The sequence below is a fragment of the Oncorhynchus keta genome, unplaced genomic scaffold (assembly GCF_023373465.1).
Source record: "Oncorhynchus keta strain PuntledgeMale-10-30-2019 unplaced genomic scaffold, Oket_V2 Un_scaffold_6411_pilon_pilon, whole genome shotgun sequence".
NCBI lineage: Eukaryota > Metazoa > Chordata > Actinopteri > Salmoniformes > Salmonidae > Oncorhynchus > Oncorhynchus keta.
The window spans coordinates 86,950-104,163 of NW_026290982.1; the positions used below are offsets into that span (position 1 = coordinate 86,950).

Here is a 17,214-nt window from a genome sequence, read left to right on the forward strand (position 1 = left end):
GGATTGGTAGGATGGTCAGTTTTACAAGGGTATGTTTTGCAGCATGAGTGAAGGATGCTTTGTTGCGAAATAGGAAGCTGATTCTCAATTTAGCTTTGGATTGGAGATTTTTGATGTGAGTCAAAAGCTCATTTGGAGGCTTGTTAACACAGTGTCCAAAGAAGGGCCAGATGTGTACAGAATGGTGTCATCTACGTAGAGGTGGATCAAAGAATCACCAGCAGCAGGAGCGGCATCGTTGATATATACAGAGAAAAGAGTCGGCCTGAGAATTGAACCCTGTGGCACCCCCATAGAGACTGACAGAGGTCCGGACAACAGGCCCTCCGATTTAACACACTGAACTCTATCTGAGATGTAGTTGGTGAACCAGGCGAGGCAGTCATTAGAGAAACCAAAGCTGTTGAATATGGTGATTGACAAGAGTCGAAAGCTTTGGCCAGGTCGATGAAGACGGCAGTGTAAACAATCAGCTACTGGTGTAAGACAGCCTGATGCCATTGGCCATACCCAGTAACAGGCAGACATGACCCCCATCACAGTTTCTGTAAGACAGACTGATGCCCTTGGCCATACCCAGTAACAGGGGCAGACCCATCACACTTTCTGTAAGACAGACTGATGCCCCTTGGCCATACCCAGTAACAGGGGCAGACAAGCCCCCATCACACTTTCTGTAAGACAGCCTGATGCCCCTTGGCCATACCCAGTAACAGGGGCAGACCCATCACACTTTCTGTAAGACAGCCTGATGCCCCTTGGCCATACCCAGTAACAGGCAGACAAGCCCCCATCACACTTTCTGTAAGACAGCCTGATGCCCCTTGGCCATACCCAGTAACAGGGGCAGACCCATCACACTTTGTTTGATCAGTTGAGTAACCCTCTGAATCTCCACCCAGTGGTCTGCACTCATTTCCCAGGGTGTGTCTTTCAGGAGTCAGCAGTTACAACAACTCAACTCACTGTGAGCATCATTCACTCTACTGAACATGTTGAGCCTTTAAACCATTGTAATATTTAACTCATAATAAAACTAACTCATGCTTACCCCAGGACAAGTTTCCATGCTTTCAACGGCAGTGAATTAGAACACATGAGCATTAATAAAGTGTACCATTCTTTAATTATACAAAAGTGCTAAACAGCATAAGCCATAGCCATAACTGAAGCCCCTAAATCACTGTTAATGGCAGAGAATGTATTTCAATGTTTTAATGATACAAGTTCTGACTTAATGCTAAAACAACTAAAGTAGGTCCAGAATAGTTTGATACAATAAAAACAAAACTGGTTTGATTCCTCAATTTCCCTCTTTATGGGTGACAGTCAGCAGAGCCATGAGTATGTTGTACTGTAGCAGTAGGCCACAGTATTCTGATGACTAACAGCAGGCCACAGTATTCTGATGACTAACAGCAGGCTACAGTATTCTGATGACTGGAACAGCAGGCTACAGTATTCTGATGAGTAACAGCAGGCTACAGTATTCTGATGACTGGAACAGCAGGCTACAGTATTCTGATGACTGGAACAGCAGGCTACAGTATTCTGATGAGTAACAGCAGGCTACAGTATTCTGATGACTAACAGCAGGCTACAGTATTCTGATGACTGGAACAGCAGGCTACAGTATTCTGATGACTGGAACAGCAGGCTACAGTATTCTGATGACTAACAGCAGGCTACAGTATTCTGATGACTGGAACAGCAGGCTACAGTATTCTGATGACTAACAGCAGGCTACAGTATTCTGATGACTGGAACAGCAGGCTACAGTATTCTGATGACTGGAACAGCAGGCTACAGTATTCTGATGACTAACAGCAGGCTACAGTATTCTGATGACTAACAGCAGGCTACAGTATTCTGATGACTGGAACAGCAGGCTACAGTATTCTGATGACTAACAGCAGGCTACAGTATTCTGATGACTGGAACAGCAGGCTACAGTATTCTGATGACTAACAGCAGGCTACAGTATTCTGATGACTAACAGCAGGCTACAGTATTCTGATGACTAACAGCAGGCTACAGTATTCTGATGACTAACAGCAGGCTACAGTATTCTGATGACTAACAGCAGGCTACAGTATTCTGAATGTAACCGTGGGCTACAGTATTCTGATGACTGGAACAGCAGGCTACAGTATTCTGAATGTAACCGTGGGCTACAGTATTCTAATGACTTCCTCTTCCATTCATGAGACGAGAAACAAAAGTTCCCAAAACCAGGAAGTAGGGATAACAACAATGTCCAGTTGTTGTCCCCCATATCTATCACCCTTAATGTACATATGTGCAGTGTATACCCCCTGTAAACACAACATCATCCATAGTCCATGGGTTCACATGATAAATGTTGACACTACAATGTGTTCCATATCACCTAAGTTTACTTTCTATTACCAGAATATACAGTGTTTTGTGACTTAAAAAAAAATCTTCAGGAGGGCCTTTACATTGCATACTTCTGAGTCCAATCTCTTGCTAGTCTGTTGTATCTGGAAACAAAATAAATATGGTTATCTCACAATAACAATGGCAGAAATAATATGAAACAAAGTTTAAATGTCATTGCTGTTGATTTGCTATAGAATGTTCAAATACACTGCAACGATCTAAATAGGTACCCCATTATTCAAAGAGTTTGGTTCCAGCAGCTCATTGGAGAAATAGGCCTAACACTTTACACAGTTACAATATACTCACTTCTCTTTGTCTAGTTTGTAGATCTGTGCTATGTCTGGAACTAAGGGGTCGTCCGGGTTCGGGTCACAAAGCAACGAACATATGGACAACAGAACTGGAAAACAGATGAAGCGACAGATGATGAGGTTGTGTCATGAATGGTCATCGGCATTTCACATTCTATTCACAAATCAGTGAGATTGTTCATTTGGATTTAATGATCAGGTTAAAGTTATAGGAGGGTTGTAATATTGTGATTTAATGATCAGGTTAAAGTTATAGGAGGGTTGTAATAGTGTGATTTAATGATCAGGTTAAAGTTATAGGAGGGTTGTAATAGTGTGATTTAATGATCAGGTTAAAGTTATAGGAGGGTTGTAATAGTGTGATTTAATGATCAGGTTAAAGTTATAGGAGGGTTGTAATATTGTGATTTAATGATCAGGTTAAAGTTATAGGAGGGTTGTAATATTGTGATTTAATGATCAGGTTAAAGTTATAGGAGGGTTGTAATAGTGTGATTTAATGATCAGGTTAAAGTTATAGGAGGGTTGTAATGGTGTGATTTAATGATCAGGTTAACGTTATAGGAGGGTTGTAATGGTGTGATTTAATGATCAGGTTAAAGTTATAGGAGGGTTGTAATAGTGTGATTTAATGATCAGGTTAAAGTTATAGGAGGGTTGTAATAGTGTGATTTAATGATCAGGTTAAAGTTATAGGAGGGTTGTAATAGTGTGATTTAATGATCAGGTTAAAGTTATAGGAGGGTTGTAATAGTGTGATTTAATGATCAGGTTAAAGTTATAGGAGGGTTGTAATAGTGTGATTTAATGATCAGGTTAAAGTTATAGGAGGGTAGTAATATTGTGATTTAATGATCAGGTTAAAGTTATAGGAGGGTAGTAATAGTGTGATTTAATGATCAGGTTAAAGTTATAGGAGGGTTGTAATAGTGTGATTTAATGATCAGGTTAAAGGAGGGTTGTAATAGTGTGATTTAATGATCAGGTTAAAGTTATAGGAGGGTTGTAATAGTGTGATTTAATGATCAGGTTAAAGTTATAGGAGGGTTGTAATAGTGTGATTTAATGATCAGGTTAAAGTTATAGGAGGGTTGTAATATTGTGATTTAATGATCAGGTTAAAGTTATAGGAGGGTTGTAATATTGTGATTTAATGATCAGGTTAAAGTTATAGGAGGGTTGTAATATTGTGATTTAATGATCAGGTTAAAGTTATAGGAGGGTTGTAATATTGTGATTTAATGATCAGGTTAAAGTTATAGGAGGGTTGTAATAGTGTGATTTAATGATCAGGTTAAAGTTATAGGAGGGTTGTAATAGTGTGATTTAATGATCAGGTTAAAGTTATAGGAGGGTTGTAATAGTGTGATTTAATGATCAGGTTAAAGTTATAGGAGGGTTGTAATAGTGTGATTTAATGATCAGGTTAAAGTTATAGGAGGGTTGTAATATTGTGATTTAATGATCAGGTTAAAGTTATAGGAGGGTTGTAATAGTGTGATTTAATGATCAGGTTAAAGGAGGGTTGTAATAGTGTGATTTAATGATCGGGTTAAAGTTATAGGAGGGTTGTAATAGTGTGATTTAATGATCAGGTTAAAGTTATAGGAGGGTTGTAATATTGTGATTTAATGATCAGGTTAAAGTTATAGGAGGGTTGTAATAGAACATTCTACAAGTGTTGGATGGAACAATGTTTTAACATGGAACCAGGTGTGTCATTTCTACCAGTTAGCCAGCTACATTGTGGCAGCATGTGTAGTAAAGTACCAGCCCAGTTAACTCACCTTTTGATACAGTTAATGCTGGAGACCACTGGGATCGCAAGATGTCCAAGCAGATGCTCCCGTTACTGTTGATATTTGGATGATAGATCTTTGTTGTGAATGCTACCTGCAGAAAGATGGACATGTGTTAATGTTCAATTTATCCACGAGGACCATTCTTTAGCAACAGTTTAATGATGTAATGACTTGCATAACAAATCAATTCTTACCTTTGGTGGCTTGAAGGGATAGTCGGTGGGGAAGTGGATTGTGAGAAAGAAGACACCACTTTGGTATGGACTATCACCCTAGGAATAACAGGAACAGATTGTTATAAATTATGAAAATGTACAATAAAATTATTTCAACATCAATTCAAACCTATTGTTCAGATGACCCATGTTGCAATCAATAAACCACACACATCCTTTTGAAGTCATACTCACTGGCCCCATTATTGTTGCTTGCCAATGGAACACTGGAATATAGAAAGAGAACATGTATTAGGCCTATAGAACCGGCCCCTCCAGGTAGGGGCCTATAGAACCGGCCCCTCCAGGTAGGGGCCTATAGAACCGGCCCCTCCAGGTAGGGGCCTATAGAACCGGCCCCTCCAGGTAGGGGCCTATAGAACCGGCCCCTCCAGGTAGGGGCCTATAGAACCGGCCCCTCCAGGTAGGGGCCTATACAACCGGCCCCTCCAGGTAGGGGCCTATACAACCGGCCCCTCCAGGTAGGGGCCTATACAACCGGCCCCTCCAGGTAGGGGCCTATACAACCGGCCCCTCCAGGTAGGGCCTATACAACCGGCCCCTCCAGGTAGGGGCCTATACAACCGGCCCCTCCAGGTAGGGGCCTATACAACCGGCCCCTCCAGGTAGGGGCCTATAGTCAACCGGCCCCTCCAGGTAGGGGCCTATACAACCGGCCCCTCCAGGTAGGGGCCTATACAACCGGCCCCTCCAGGTAGGGGCCTATAGAACCGGCCCCTCCAGGTAGGGTCCAGGTAGGGGCCTATAGAACCGGCCCCTCCAGGTAGGGGCCTATACAACCGGCCCCTCCAGGTAGGGGCCTATACAACCGGCCCCTCCAGGTAGGGGCCTATACAACCGGCCCCTCCAGGTAGGGGCCTATACAACCGGCCCCTCCAGGTAGGGGCCTATACAACCGGCCCCTCCAGGTAGGGGCCTATACAACCGGCCCCTCTAGGTAGGGCCTATACAACCGGCCCCTCTAGGTAGGGCCTATACAACCGGCCCCTCTAGGTAGGGGCCTATACAACCGGCCCCTCTAGGTAGGGCCTATACAACAGGCCCCTCTAGGTAGGGCCTATACAACAGGCCCCTCTAGGTAGGGCCTACACATCCGGCCCCTCTAGGTAGGGCCTATACAACCAGCCCCTCTAGGTAGGGCCTATACAACCAGCCCCTCTAGGTAGGGCCTATACCACCAGCCCAGGTCACTCTAGGTAGGGCCTATACCACCAGCCCAGGTCCATCTAGGTAGGGCCTATACCACCAGCCCAGGTCCATCTAGGTAGGGCCTATACCACCAGCCCAGGTCACTCTAGGTAGGGCCTATACAACCAGCCCCCATCTAGGTAGGGCCTATACCACCAGCCCAGGTCCCTCTAGGTAGGGCCTATACCACCAGCCCAGGTCCCTCTAGGTAGGGCCTATACCACCAGCCCAGGTCCATCTAGGTAGGGCCTATACAACCAGCCCCTCTAGGTAGGGCCTATACCACCAGCCCAGGTCCCTCTAGGTAGGGCCTATACCACCAGCCCAGGTCACTCTAGGTAGGGCCTATACAACCAGCCTTAGGCCCTCTCCCCTTCACCGGATATAGACTACATTACCCTCAGAGTCCTAAACTTACAGTCCTCTCCCACGGGTCCAGCAGAGCACTGTGCTGGCGGATCCCTCTGCAGGTCATGAAGCTCCTAGGAGACAAAACAAGTCAGACAAGTAGTGCTAAGGGTTACACATGGAACTGAAAGCTGTCCTTGAGGACGAGGTCAGATACATTTTACATCCACGAAATAGCTGGGTTTCTTAACATGTCCCTAGTCATAGCTTTATTCGTAGATATATTTGACTGTAATAATGATAGGCCTACTTCATAATGCCCTGCCTTAGCTACAACCTCAAGTCAAATTAGACTAGTTATCATTACAGGTGCTGCACCTAAATAAGTGCATTTAGCATGAATAGCTGTGTCCTGGAGAGGGGTTAAATGGCTGACAAAGAAAATTACAATCTAGTTTAGACGTGGTACATACCATGATATCATGTAATGCTAAACATTAAGATTGTGGGCCGTGTTAATTCATTGTTAACTAGCCTTCTCGTATGTGTGCAGTCTAGCTCGATAGCTGGCTATGTGGTTAGGATTAGAAATGAACCAATTATCTAGCTAGCGTAACATTAATAAACAATAACTTCCGATAGATGAGGTTTGGCTAACGTTAGTTATCCAGCCACCCGGTCAGCCCCCGGGACAGCCACCCGGTCACCCCGGCACAGCTCGCCACTCTGGCACAGCCATCCGGTCACCCCGGCACAGCTAGCTACAGCTAGTCACCCTGGTACAGCTAGCCACCCCGGCACAGCTAGCTACAGCTAGTCACCCTGGCACAGCTAGTCACCCCGGCACAGCTAGCCACCCCGGTACAGCTAGCCACCCTGGTACAGCCACCCTGGTACAGCTAGCCACCCCGGTACAGCTAGCCACCCCGGTACAGCTAGCCACCCCGGTACAGCTAGCCACCCCGGTACAGCTAGCCACCCCGGTACAGCTAGCCACCCCGGTACAGCTAGCCACCCCGGTACAGCTAGCCACCCCGGTACAGCTAGCCACCCTGGTACAGCTAGCCACCCTGGTACAGCTAGCCACCCTGGTACAGCTAGCCACACCCTGGCACAGCTAGCCACCCTGGTACAGCTAGCCAGCCACCCTGGTACAGCTAGCCACCCTGGTACAGCTAGTCACCCTGGTACAGCTAGTCACCCTGGTACAGCTAGCTACAGCTAGCCACCCTGGCACAGCTAGCTACAGCTAGTCACCCTGGTACAGCTAGCCACCCTGGTACAGCTAGCTACAGCTAGTCACCCCGGTACAGCTAGCCACCCTGGTACAGCTAGCTACAGCTAGCCACCCTGGTACAGCTAGCCACCCCGGTACAGCTAGCCACCCCGGTACAGCTAGCCACCCTGGTACAGCTAGTCACCCTGGTACAGCTAGCTACAGCTAGCCACCCTGGTACAGCTAGCCACCCTGGTACAGCTAGCTACAGCTAGCCACCCTGGTACAGCTAGTCACCCTGGTACAGCTAGCTACAGCTAGCCACCCCGGTACAGCTAGTCACCCTGGTACAGCTAGCCACCCCAGGTACAGCTAGCCACCCCGGTACAGCTAGTCACCCCGGTACAGCTAGCCACCCCGGTACAGCTAGCCACCCCGGTACAGCTAGCCACCCCGGTACAGCTAGCTACAGCTAGTCACCCGGTACAGCTAGCTACAGCTAGCCATCCTGGTACAGCTAGTCACCCTGGTACAGCTAGCTACAGCTAGCCATCCTGGTACAGCTAGTCACCCCGGTACAGCTAGCTACAATGCTAGCTAACCATCTTACCTTCTGTATTCTTTTCAGTGCCATGGTGACCGACTTAGTCAAATGCCCCCAAGTACTCGTCGACTTCGTATTTTCTTTAGATGTCTATTTAATAGTATTGCTTAAAAGGTAAAGGTATTTTATTTCCCTGAGTAGATCGCCAAGACAAGGGTGTGTGTATGTGGTTCTCTATTGTTTCCGCTTTCTGTTTACGGTCGGCTTTAAACAAGGGGGTTTGGGGGATTGTAGTTCCTCTTCGGAAAATGTAGTAGTGTTCCAGCTCCCAGTAGCATTATGCACAATGCATTTATACCTTTCAACAATGATTGATTATTGAAATAACATATTTATTTCCCACTATCAATTAATTGATTATTGTATTTTTAAATAGTTAGCTCAACTGAGTGCGTGTGTGTTTATTACTTTTAAATAAGAATAAACCAACTTGACAAAGTACATTTCATAATGGACAAATACTTAATTTTTCCAACAATTGTTTACAGACGGATTATTTCACTTACAATTCACTCTATCACAATTCAAGTGGGTCAGAAGTTTACAGATGCTAAATTGACTGTGCCTTTAAACAGCTTGTAAATTCAACAAAATTATGTCATGGCTTTAGAAGCTTCTGTTTGGCTAATTTACATTTTTTGAGTCAATTGGAGGTGTACCTGTGGATGTATTTCAAGGCCTACCTTTAAACTCTGTGCCTCTTTGCTTGACATCATGGGAAAATCTAAAGAAATCAGCCAAGACCTCAGAAAATAAATTGTAGGCCTTCACAAGTCTGGTTCATCCTTGGAAGCAATTTCCAAATGCCTGAAGGTACCACGTTCATCTGTACAAACAATAGTACGCAAGTATAAACACTATGGGACCACGCAGCCATCATACCGCTCAGGAAGGAGACGCATTCTGTCTCCTAGATAGAGATGAACGTACTTTGGTGCGAAAAGTGCAAATCAATCCCAGAACAACAGCAAAGGACCTTGTGAAGATGCTGGAGAAAACAGGTACAAAAGTAGCTATATCCACAGTAAAAAGAGTCCTATTTCGACAACCTGAAAGTCTGCTCAGCAAGGAAGAAGCCACTGCTCCAAAACCGAAAGTAAAAATCCCAAACTTCGTTTTGCAACTGCACATGGGGACAAAGATCGTACTTTTTGGAGAAATGTGCTCGTCCGGTGAAGCAAAAATATAACTTTTTGGCCATAATGACCATCGTTATGTTTGGAGGAAAAAGGGGAGGCTTGCAAGCCACAGAACACTATCTCAACCGTGAAGCACGGGGTGGCAGCATCATGTTGTGGGGGTGCTTTGCTGCATGAGGGATTGGTGCACTTCACAAAATAGATGGCATCATGAGGAAGGAAAATTATATGGATATATTGAAGCAACATCTCAAGAATATCAGTCAGGAAGTTAAAGCTTGGTTGCAAATGGGTCTTCCAAATGGACCAAGACTCCAAGCATACTTCCAAAGTCGTGGCAAACTGGCTTAAGGACAACAAAGTCAAGGTAGTGGAGTGGCCATCACAAAGCCCTGACCTCAATCCCATAGAACATTTGTGGGCAGAATTGAAAAAGCATGTGCGAGCGAGGAGGCCTACAAACCTGACTGTTACACCAGCTGTGTCAGGAGGAATGGGCCACAATTCACCCAATTTATTGTGGGAAGCTTGTGGAACACCACCCAAAACGTTTGACCCATGTTAAACCATTTTAAAGGCAATGCTACCAAATACTAATTGAGTGTATGTAAACTTCTGACCCACATGGAATGTGATGAAAGAAATAAAAGCTCAAATAAATTATTCTCTCTGCTATTATTCTGACATTTCACATTCTTAAAATAAAGGGGTTGATCCTAACTGACCTAAAACAGGGAATTTTAATTAGGATTAAATGTCAGGAGTTGTGAAAAACTGAGTTTAAATGTATTTGGCTAAGGTGTATGTAAACACCTTAATTGGCGTCCCATCAGTGTATTTAAGGTGTTTACATGTCCTGATCATTTGAAAGATTGCTCAGAAAACCAGGTGTTTTAACCAGTTTATGCTTCGATTTTGTCCTTATGGCAATTAAGACAAGCAGAGTAAGGTGCTAACATGACTATTGTATAATCTGCCTTCTGCCATAATCAATTTAATATAAAATTATTCCTGGTCATATAAACAAACTAATTGAGGCTATCTCCATTTTAAAGTAGTCCATGTTCTTCATTAGATCAAGCTTCCCACTAGCGCGAGTAAAGTGAGTTCGGAACAACTGAAAGTATGTTTTAGAAATAGTTATCATATACACACGTTATATGTCCGAACTGACAATCAAATATACTTCCCAAAAATAACGTTGTCGCTATGGTAGAACATTTATTTTGATTGGCGATGTTCTGTATTTATCAGAGTACCATTATGTAACCTGATTTCAGATGTGTCCATGTAAACATGATTATTAGGCAAGTCGTTCTTGCAAAGCATGTAAACGTTTTAATCAACTATTATATTAATCCGACTATCCACAATAATCGCATTATTATATGCATGTAACCTTTCTCATTGGCGCTGCCCATGTCACAGATACAGAAACGTTTTGCAACAGAATCGGCATAATGATTACACCCCTACTGTATCCTGTGCACGTGACGATTAAACTTTGACTTGATTTTGCGTGCAGATTGAATTTGATGATGATTGATTACTAATGCCCGGCAAGTAAAGTCTGTGCTTGCAAGTTCTGTCTGACTATCACGTGACGAGTTGCTGGTTGCTTGAGATAGAAGTAGCTGGTCGCGACATTGAGCTCCGTTGTGAATGCAGTACAGTATTAGCTGCCACTAACAGAACAGATGGTGGTGTATAGTGCTAAAAACTAAATGTTTGACAGTACACGCTACGTGAGGTGTGACAGTTATCCAGCCAGGTGGAGGAGCAGGTACAGTAGCTATGTGGGTGTTCGGTTATGGCTCTCTGATCTGGAAGGTGGATTTTCCCTATGAGGAGAAGCGGATCGGCTACATTATAGGCTTCAGCCGGCGCTTCTGGCAAGGCAGCACCGACCACAGGGGAGTGCCAGGCAAGGTGACGTATCTATCTGTATGGATGATGTTGATAATGGGATAAGATAACGGGTGAGTCGGTCAAGGATCGATGCAGACAAGGTGGTACGACAAGCGACAGGTTTATTCAGAGTGAAGATATCTGGTACAGCGTATATACGGGCCCCTCTGTTAGCTCATCAGAGACTAGCAGAAAGGAGCCTTGCTAACAGTGAGTACAAGCATCATATACACAACAGAAAATAGGTTGATTTCTAGGAGATCGGATCTTCGGATTGGATCAGGCTGGGGTGTAGTCATCCGGCATTGGCTCTGTTGTCTGTCCATCATCGTAGAATCCTGCCATGCCTGTTCTTGGTCGTCACACCATGTTCAGCTGAAAAGGAGATCTGGTGTGTGCGCTATCTTCAGTCACACAATGTTCGGCTGGGAGGGAGATTATGTGTGTGTGCTAGTTTGTCTCTAAGTCTAGGCTTTCTGCCAATCTGTGGGTGTCTTATCTGGGTGTCCTCGGCAGCTATGTGTGTACTGTATGTGCGTCGTCCCTGTCTTCTGGGGTCAGTGTGTAAGAGCGTATGCGTCCCTGTCCTGTCCTCAAGAGTCCGTGTGTAATGTGTGTGCGTCCCTATCTTCAGGGGAGTTGTGGCCGAACTGCCGGCTAGCACCTGTGGCTAGGAGTATCCTGTTGTGACAGTGTTCTGGATGATCAAAGTGAGTGTGTGTGTGAGAGATATCCTGTATGGGGCCCAACCTGTTTTACTATGAAAATACGTTGTCCCAGCTATAGTAATATAATGTCACCTACATAAGAATTAGCAGTCCTCTACAATGACTAGTGAAGGGAGTGTAAGTTACTCAGTTATAAAGAATTCTTATCACTTTACAAGGTCCCTGTAACACCTAAAGATTTTGCAATTGTTTTAGATGCCATTCCCTCAGGTGTTGCTCTGTTATTCAGAAGCGTGTCAAGACCTGACCCTCAGAGCCTACCTTCTATTGACCCTGTTGACTCATCAGTAGGAAAGATTTGTTTCTCTTTTGGTCCATTCAACAACAGAGCGATACGATCCTTGTTTCAGCAGGATGTTGTATCTATTTATACCTTATACCTTATTGGAATGGATTTATTGATAATATCTGTTGGAAAAAAGTTTGGATGTTGCCACAAACATACCTACTTGTTAAAAAAATTAAGGAAGTTTCCTTTAAAATTATTCATAAATATTATCCTGCCAACCACTATATGAAGAAGTTTAAGGAAAACATCAAGTCAAATTGCTCCTTTTGTAATGACCACCCAGAAACAGTTGTGCATCTTTTTTGGCATTGTATGCATGTAAGAAAACTGTGGCAAGACATCAGTAGGTTTATAATTGAACACATTTATGAAGATTTTACACTATTGTGGAGAGATGTACTGTTTGGATTCTTTACATACAATAGAAATAAGCGGAATCATTTTTATGTAATTAATTTCATTATTCTTTTGGCCAAATTTCATATACACAAATGTAAATTTACAAACAGAAAACCACATTTTCGTATCCTACAAAAATAAATGGAACTGTATTTTAAGACGGTTAAATGCTCTACTAACAAAAAAGCTGTTAGAATTGTAAGTATATGCATGCCCCTTAAGGTCCTTGTGTAATTGTAATGTGATATTGTACCCCCTAGCCCCGCCCCCAGCCCCGCCCCTAGCTCGATTGTCCATTGTTTGTAATCTATGTATGCTTGTGTTCCCTCATGTGCTTTATGTATTGATTTGTTGTTAATAAAAAAAAAAATAAAATAAAAAAAAAAAAAATAAAAAAAGGGAGTGTAAGTTTTTATTATTAAGTAACAGTCTATGTTGACTATTGGTGATATCCAGCTAGCTACATAACTGCTCTACAGTATCTGAACTGTAATACGGTGACTGGAGGCTCAATGCTGTTGACCTCTAAAGGTTGTATTTATTAAAACTCAATCAGCTCCTCCCTGTCTTCTCTTTTCAGCCTGGTGTGAAAGAATCGTGACTCTGGTGGAGGACCCAGAGGTGAGCTGCCACATTGTTACTTACACCTGTGTGTGTGTGGTAATGTAACAGGTGTGACATGGCAACAGGTGTAGTAGTCCAACACTCTAACCACTAGGCTACCTGCCAGGTGTAGTAGACCCCATGAAATGCCGAATACAACAGGTGTAGTAGACCTTACCGTGAAATGCTGAATGCAACAGGTGTAGTAGACCTTAAGGTGAAATGCTGAATACAACAGGTGTAGTAGACCTTAGACCCGTGAAATGCTGAATGCAACAGGTGTAGTAGACCTTACCGTGAAATGCTGAATGCAACAGGTGTAGTAGACCTGAATACCTAGTAGACCGTGAAATGCTGAATACAACAGGTGTTGTAGACCTTACAGTGAAATGCTGAATACAACAGGTGTAGTAGACCTTACTGTGAAATGCTGAATACAACAGGTGTAGTAGACCTTACCGTGAAATGCTGAATACAACAGGTGTAGTAGACCTTACTGTGAAATGCTGAATACAACAGGTGTAGTAGACCTTACCGTGAAATGCTGAATACAACAGGTGTAGTAGACCTTACGGTGAAATGCTGAATACAACAGGTGTAGTAGACCTTACGGTGAAATGCTGAATACAACAGGTGTAGTAGACCAGGTTAGTAGACGGTGAAATGCTGAATACAACAGGTGTAGTAGACCTCACAGTGAAATGCTGAATACAACAGGTGTAGTAGACCTCACAGTGAAATGCTGAATACAACAGGTGTAGTCACAGTGAAAGAATACAACAGGGTAGGTAGTAGGTAAAGTGACTATGCATAGATAATAAACAGCGAGTAGCAGCGGTGTAAAAACAAAGGGAAGGGGGGTTAATGTAAATAGTCCGGTGGCCATTTGTTTAATTGTGTAGCAGTATTATGGCTTGGGGGTAGAAGCTGTTAAGAAGCCATTTGGTCCGAGACTTGGCGCTCTGGTACCGCTTGCCGTGCGGTAGCAGAGAGAACAGTCTATGACTTGGCGCTCTGGTACCGCTTGCCGTGAGGTAGCAGTCTAAGAGAACAGTCTATGACTTGGCGCTCTGGTACCGCTTGCCGTGAGGTAGCAGAGAGAACAGTCTATGACTTGGCGCTCTGGTACCGCTTGCCGTGCGGTAGCAGAGAGAACAGTCTATGACTTGGCGCTCTGGTACCGCTTGCCGTGAGGTAGCAGAGAGAACAGTCTATGACTTGGCGCTCTGCTATCTGACTCAGTTACACCAGCTCTGTCAGGAGGAATGGGCCAAAATTCAACCAACTTATTGTGGGAAGCTTGTGGAAGGCTACCTGCAACGTTTGACCCAAGTTAAACAATTTAAAGGCAATACTACCAAATACTAATAGAGTGTATGTAAACTTCTGACCCACTGGGAATGTGATGAAAGAAATACAAGCTGAAATAAATAATTCTCTCTACTATTATTCTGACATTTCACATTCTTAAAATGAAGTGGGGATCCTAACTGAACTAAGACAGGGAATTTTTACTTGGATTAAATGTCAGGAATTGTGAAAAACTGAGTTTAAATGTATTTGGCTAAGGTGTATGTAAACTTCTGACTTCAACTGTACATTTTACCTCGACTAACCGGTGCCCCCCCCACATTGACTCTGTTCCGGTACCCCCTGTATATAGCCTCCACATTGACTCTATACCGGTACCCCCTGTATATAGCCTCCACATTGACTCTGTACCGGTACCCCCTGTATATAGCCTCCACATTGACTCTGTACCGGTACCCCCTGTATATAGCCTCCACATTGACTCTGTAGCCTCCACGGTACCCCCCTGTATATAGCCTCCACATTGACTCTGTACCGGTACCCCCTGTATATAACCTCCACATTGACTCTGTACCGGTACCCCCTGTATATAGCCTCCACATTGACTCTGTACTGGTACCCCTGTATATAGCCTCCACATTGACTCTGTACCGGTACCCCCTGTATATAGCCTCCACATTGACTCTGTACCGGTACCCCCTGTATATAGCCTCCACATTGACTCTGTACTGGTACCCCTGTATATAGCCTCCACATTGACTCTGTACCGGTACCCCTGTATATAGCCTCCACATTGACTCTGTACCGGTACCCCTGTATATAGCCTCCACATTGACTCTGTATCGGTACCCCCTGTATATAGCCTCGCTATTGTTATTTTACTGCTACCTCTTTAATTACTTGTTCCCTTTTATTTCTTATTAGTATTTTTTTAAACTGAATTGTTGGTTAGGGCTTGTAAGAAGGATTTCACTGTAAGGTCTGTTGTATTCAGCGCATGTGACTATTAAAATAATTTTTGATTCCAGACTACAGACCTCTAATATATAATCTGCAATATTGTAATTATTCGCCTACCTCCTCATGCCTTTTGCACACATTGTATATGGACTCCCCCTTTTTTTTCTACTGTGTTATTGACCTGTTAATTGTTTACTCCATGTGTAACTCTGTGTTGTCTGTTCACACTGCTATGCTTTATCTTGGTCAGGTCGCAGTTGCAAATGAGAACTTGTTCTCAACTAGCCTACCTGGTTAAATAAAGGTGAAATAAAATCAAATAAAAAATGTCCTCAGATTTGTCTTCTGCCCTTGTCTCTGCTGGCCAGTTCTCCCTTTGTCAGTGTAGCTTCCAAACAGCATGCACAGCGTCTCATTGGCTGTCAGCATATCCAGCACAGCGTCTCTTTGGCTGTTAGCCAATCCAGCACAGTGTCAAAGCAAGCTAACAAGACCCTCCTTCCTCTGATTTAGTTATTGCACAGTTGTGTCGCTGCTAATTTCCATAAACCTGGGACTTTCTGAGCTCTGGTCACCCGAGCTCTTCGCCACCAACAGTCACTGAATGTCTTCCTGTGTCTCCTTCTGCTATTGGCAGTGACTGGTCTCTGGTAGTTTTATTGGTAAAGGTCGTGCCTGCTATAACTGGGCTTCTCTCTCTCTCACTCTCTCAGGGTTGTGTCTGGGGCGTGGCATATAAGCTGCCGTCTGGCCGAGAGCAGGAAGTGAAGTGTTACCTTGACTACCGGGAAAAGGGCGGTTACCGCGTCATCGCAGTGAACTTTCACCCCAGACCCTCCGTGACCCCCACACGACACACTGACACTCCCCTGAACCCAGCCAGGCTCTGCTCTACATCGGTTCTAATGACAGCCCTGACTACCTGGGTCCCGCCCCTGGAGCTGATAGCCAATCAGATTGTAGATGCTGTCGGACCGAGTGGACGGAACACTGAATACCTGTTTTCATTGGCTGAGGCGCTGAGGACCCTCCTCCCTGAAGACTCAGACACACACCTCTTCTCTCTCGAAGACCTGGTTAGAGAGAGACTAGCACACACACTTACTACATGTGTGTCAGTAAACCATCGCAGGGATGCTGTAGATTGTCAGTCATGTGATTGTCTCCAGGACCATTCAGAGCTGGGTTAGGGTTAGGACTGTTCAGAGCTGGGTTAGGACTGTTCAGAGCTGGGTTGGGACTGTTCAGAGCTGGGTTAGGGTTAGGACTGTTCAGAGCTGGGTTAGGACTGTTCAGAGCTGGGTTAGGACTGTTCAGAGCTGGGTTAGGACTGTTCAGAGCTGGGTTAGGACTGTTCAGAGCTGGGTTAGGACTGTTCAGAGCTGGGTTAGGGTTAGGACTGTTCAGAGCTGGGTTAGGACTGTTCAGAGCTGGGTTAGGGTTAGGACTGACTCCAGTGATGTCATTTAAACCTGTCTCAGTCTCCAGTGATGTCATATTAAACACCTGTCTCAGTCTCCAGTGATGTCATATTAAATAGCTGTCTCACTCTTCAGTCCATGTAGACGGGTTGGTTATTTAGCAACAAAACTGACGCATTGAGGTAGTATGTACAGTTGAAGTCGGAAGTTTACATACACTTAGGTTGTAGTCATTAAAACTTGTTTTTCAACCACTCCACACATTTCCTGTTAACAAACTACAAACTATAGTTTTGGCAAGGAGGTTAGGACATCTACTTTGTGCATGACACAAGTAACTTTTCC

At 44.3% G+C, this 17,214-nt stretch overlaps 2 protein-coding genes and 1 long non-coding RNA gene across 14 annotated transcripts; 2 read left to right on the forward strand and 1 right to left on the reverse strand.

The window, feature by feature from the left end:
- Positions 1–1,107: 1,107 nt before the first annotated feature.
- LOC127929313 (ubiquitin-conjugating enzyme E2 D4-like) lies at positions 1,108–8,371 on the reverse strand. Its single transcript, XM_052517287.1, has 7 exons — positions 8,118–8,371; positions 6,362–6,425; positions 4,930–4,961; positions 4,714–4,791; positions 4,505–4,610; positions 2,713–2,806; positions 1,108–2,504 (listed from the first exon to the last, which is right to left on the reverse strand). The coding sequence occupies exons 1-7, from the start codon at positions 8,139–8,141 to the stop codon at positions 2,459–2,461; spliced, it is 444 nt and encodes a 147-aa protein (XP_052373247.1). The 5' UTR covers positions 8,142–8,371; the 3' UTR covers positions 1,108–2,458.
- On the forward strand, positions 4,982–6,355 carry LOC127929315 (uncharacterized). 12 transcript variants are annotated; one of them, XR_008134387.1, is made up of 4 exons: positions 4,982–5,274; positions 5,392–5,449; positions 5,519–6,053; positions 6,084–6,355. It is a non-coding gene; the product is annotated as an uncharacterized LOC127929315 (long non-coding RNA). The 12 variants fall into 12 exon arrangements; XR_008134384.1 differs by having other exon boundaries at positions 5,392–6,053; XR_008134388.1 differs by having other exon boundaries at positions 5,392–6,053; positions 6,118–6,355.
- A 2,388-nt stretch (positions 8,372–10,759) lies between the features above and the next one.
- LOC127929305 (putative glutathione-specific gamma-glutamylcyclotransferase 2) lies at positions 10,760–17,004 on the forward strand. The gene is made up of 2 exons (XM_052517283.1): positions 10,760–11,179; positions 16,162–17,004. The coding sequence occupies exons 1-2, from the start codon at positions 11,045–11,047 to the stop codon at positions 16,636–16,638; spliced, it is 612 nt and encodes a 203-aa protein (XP_052373243.1). The 5' UTR covers positions 10,760–11,044; the 3' UTR covers positions 16,639–17,004.
- Positions 17,005–17,214: the final 210 nt, after the last annotated feature.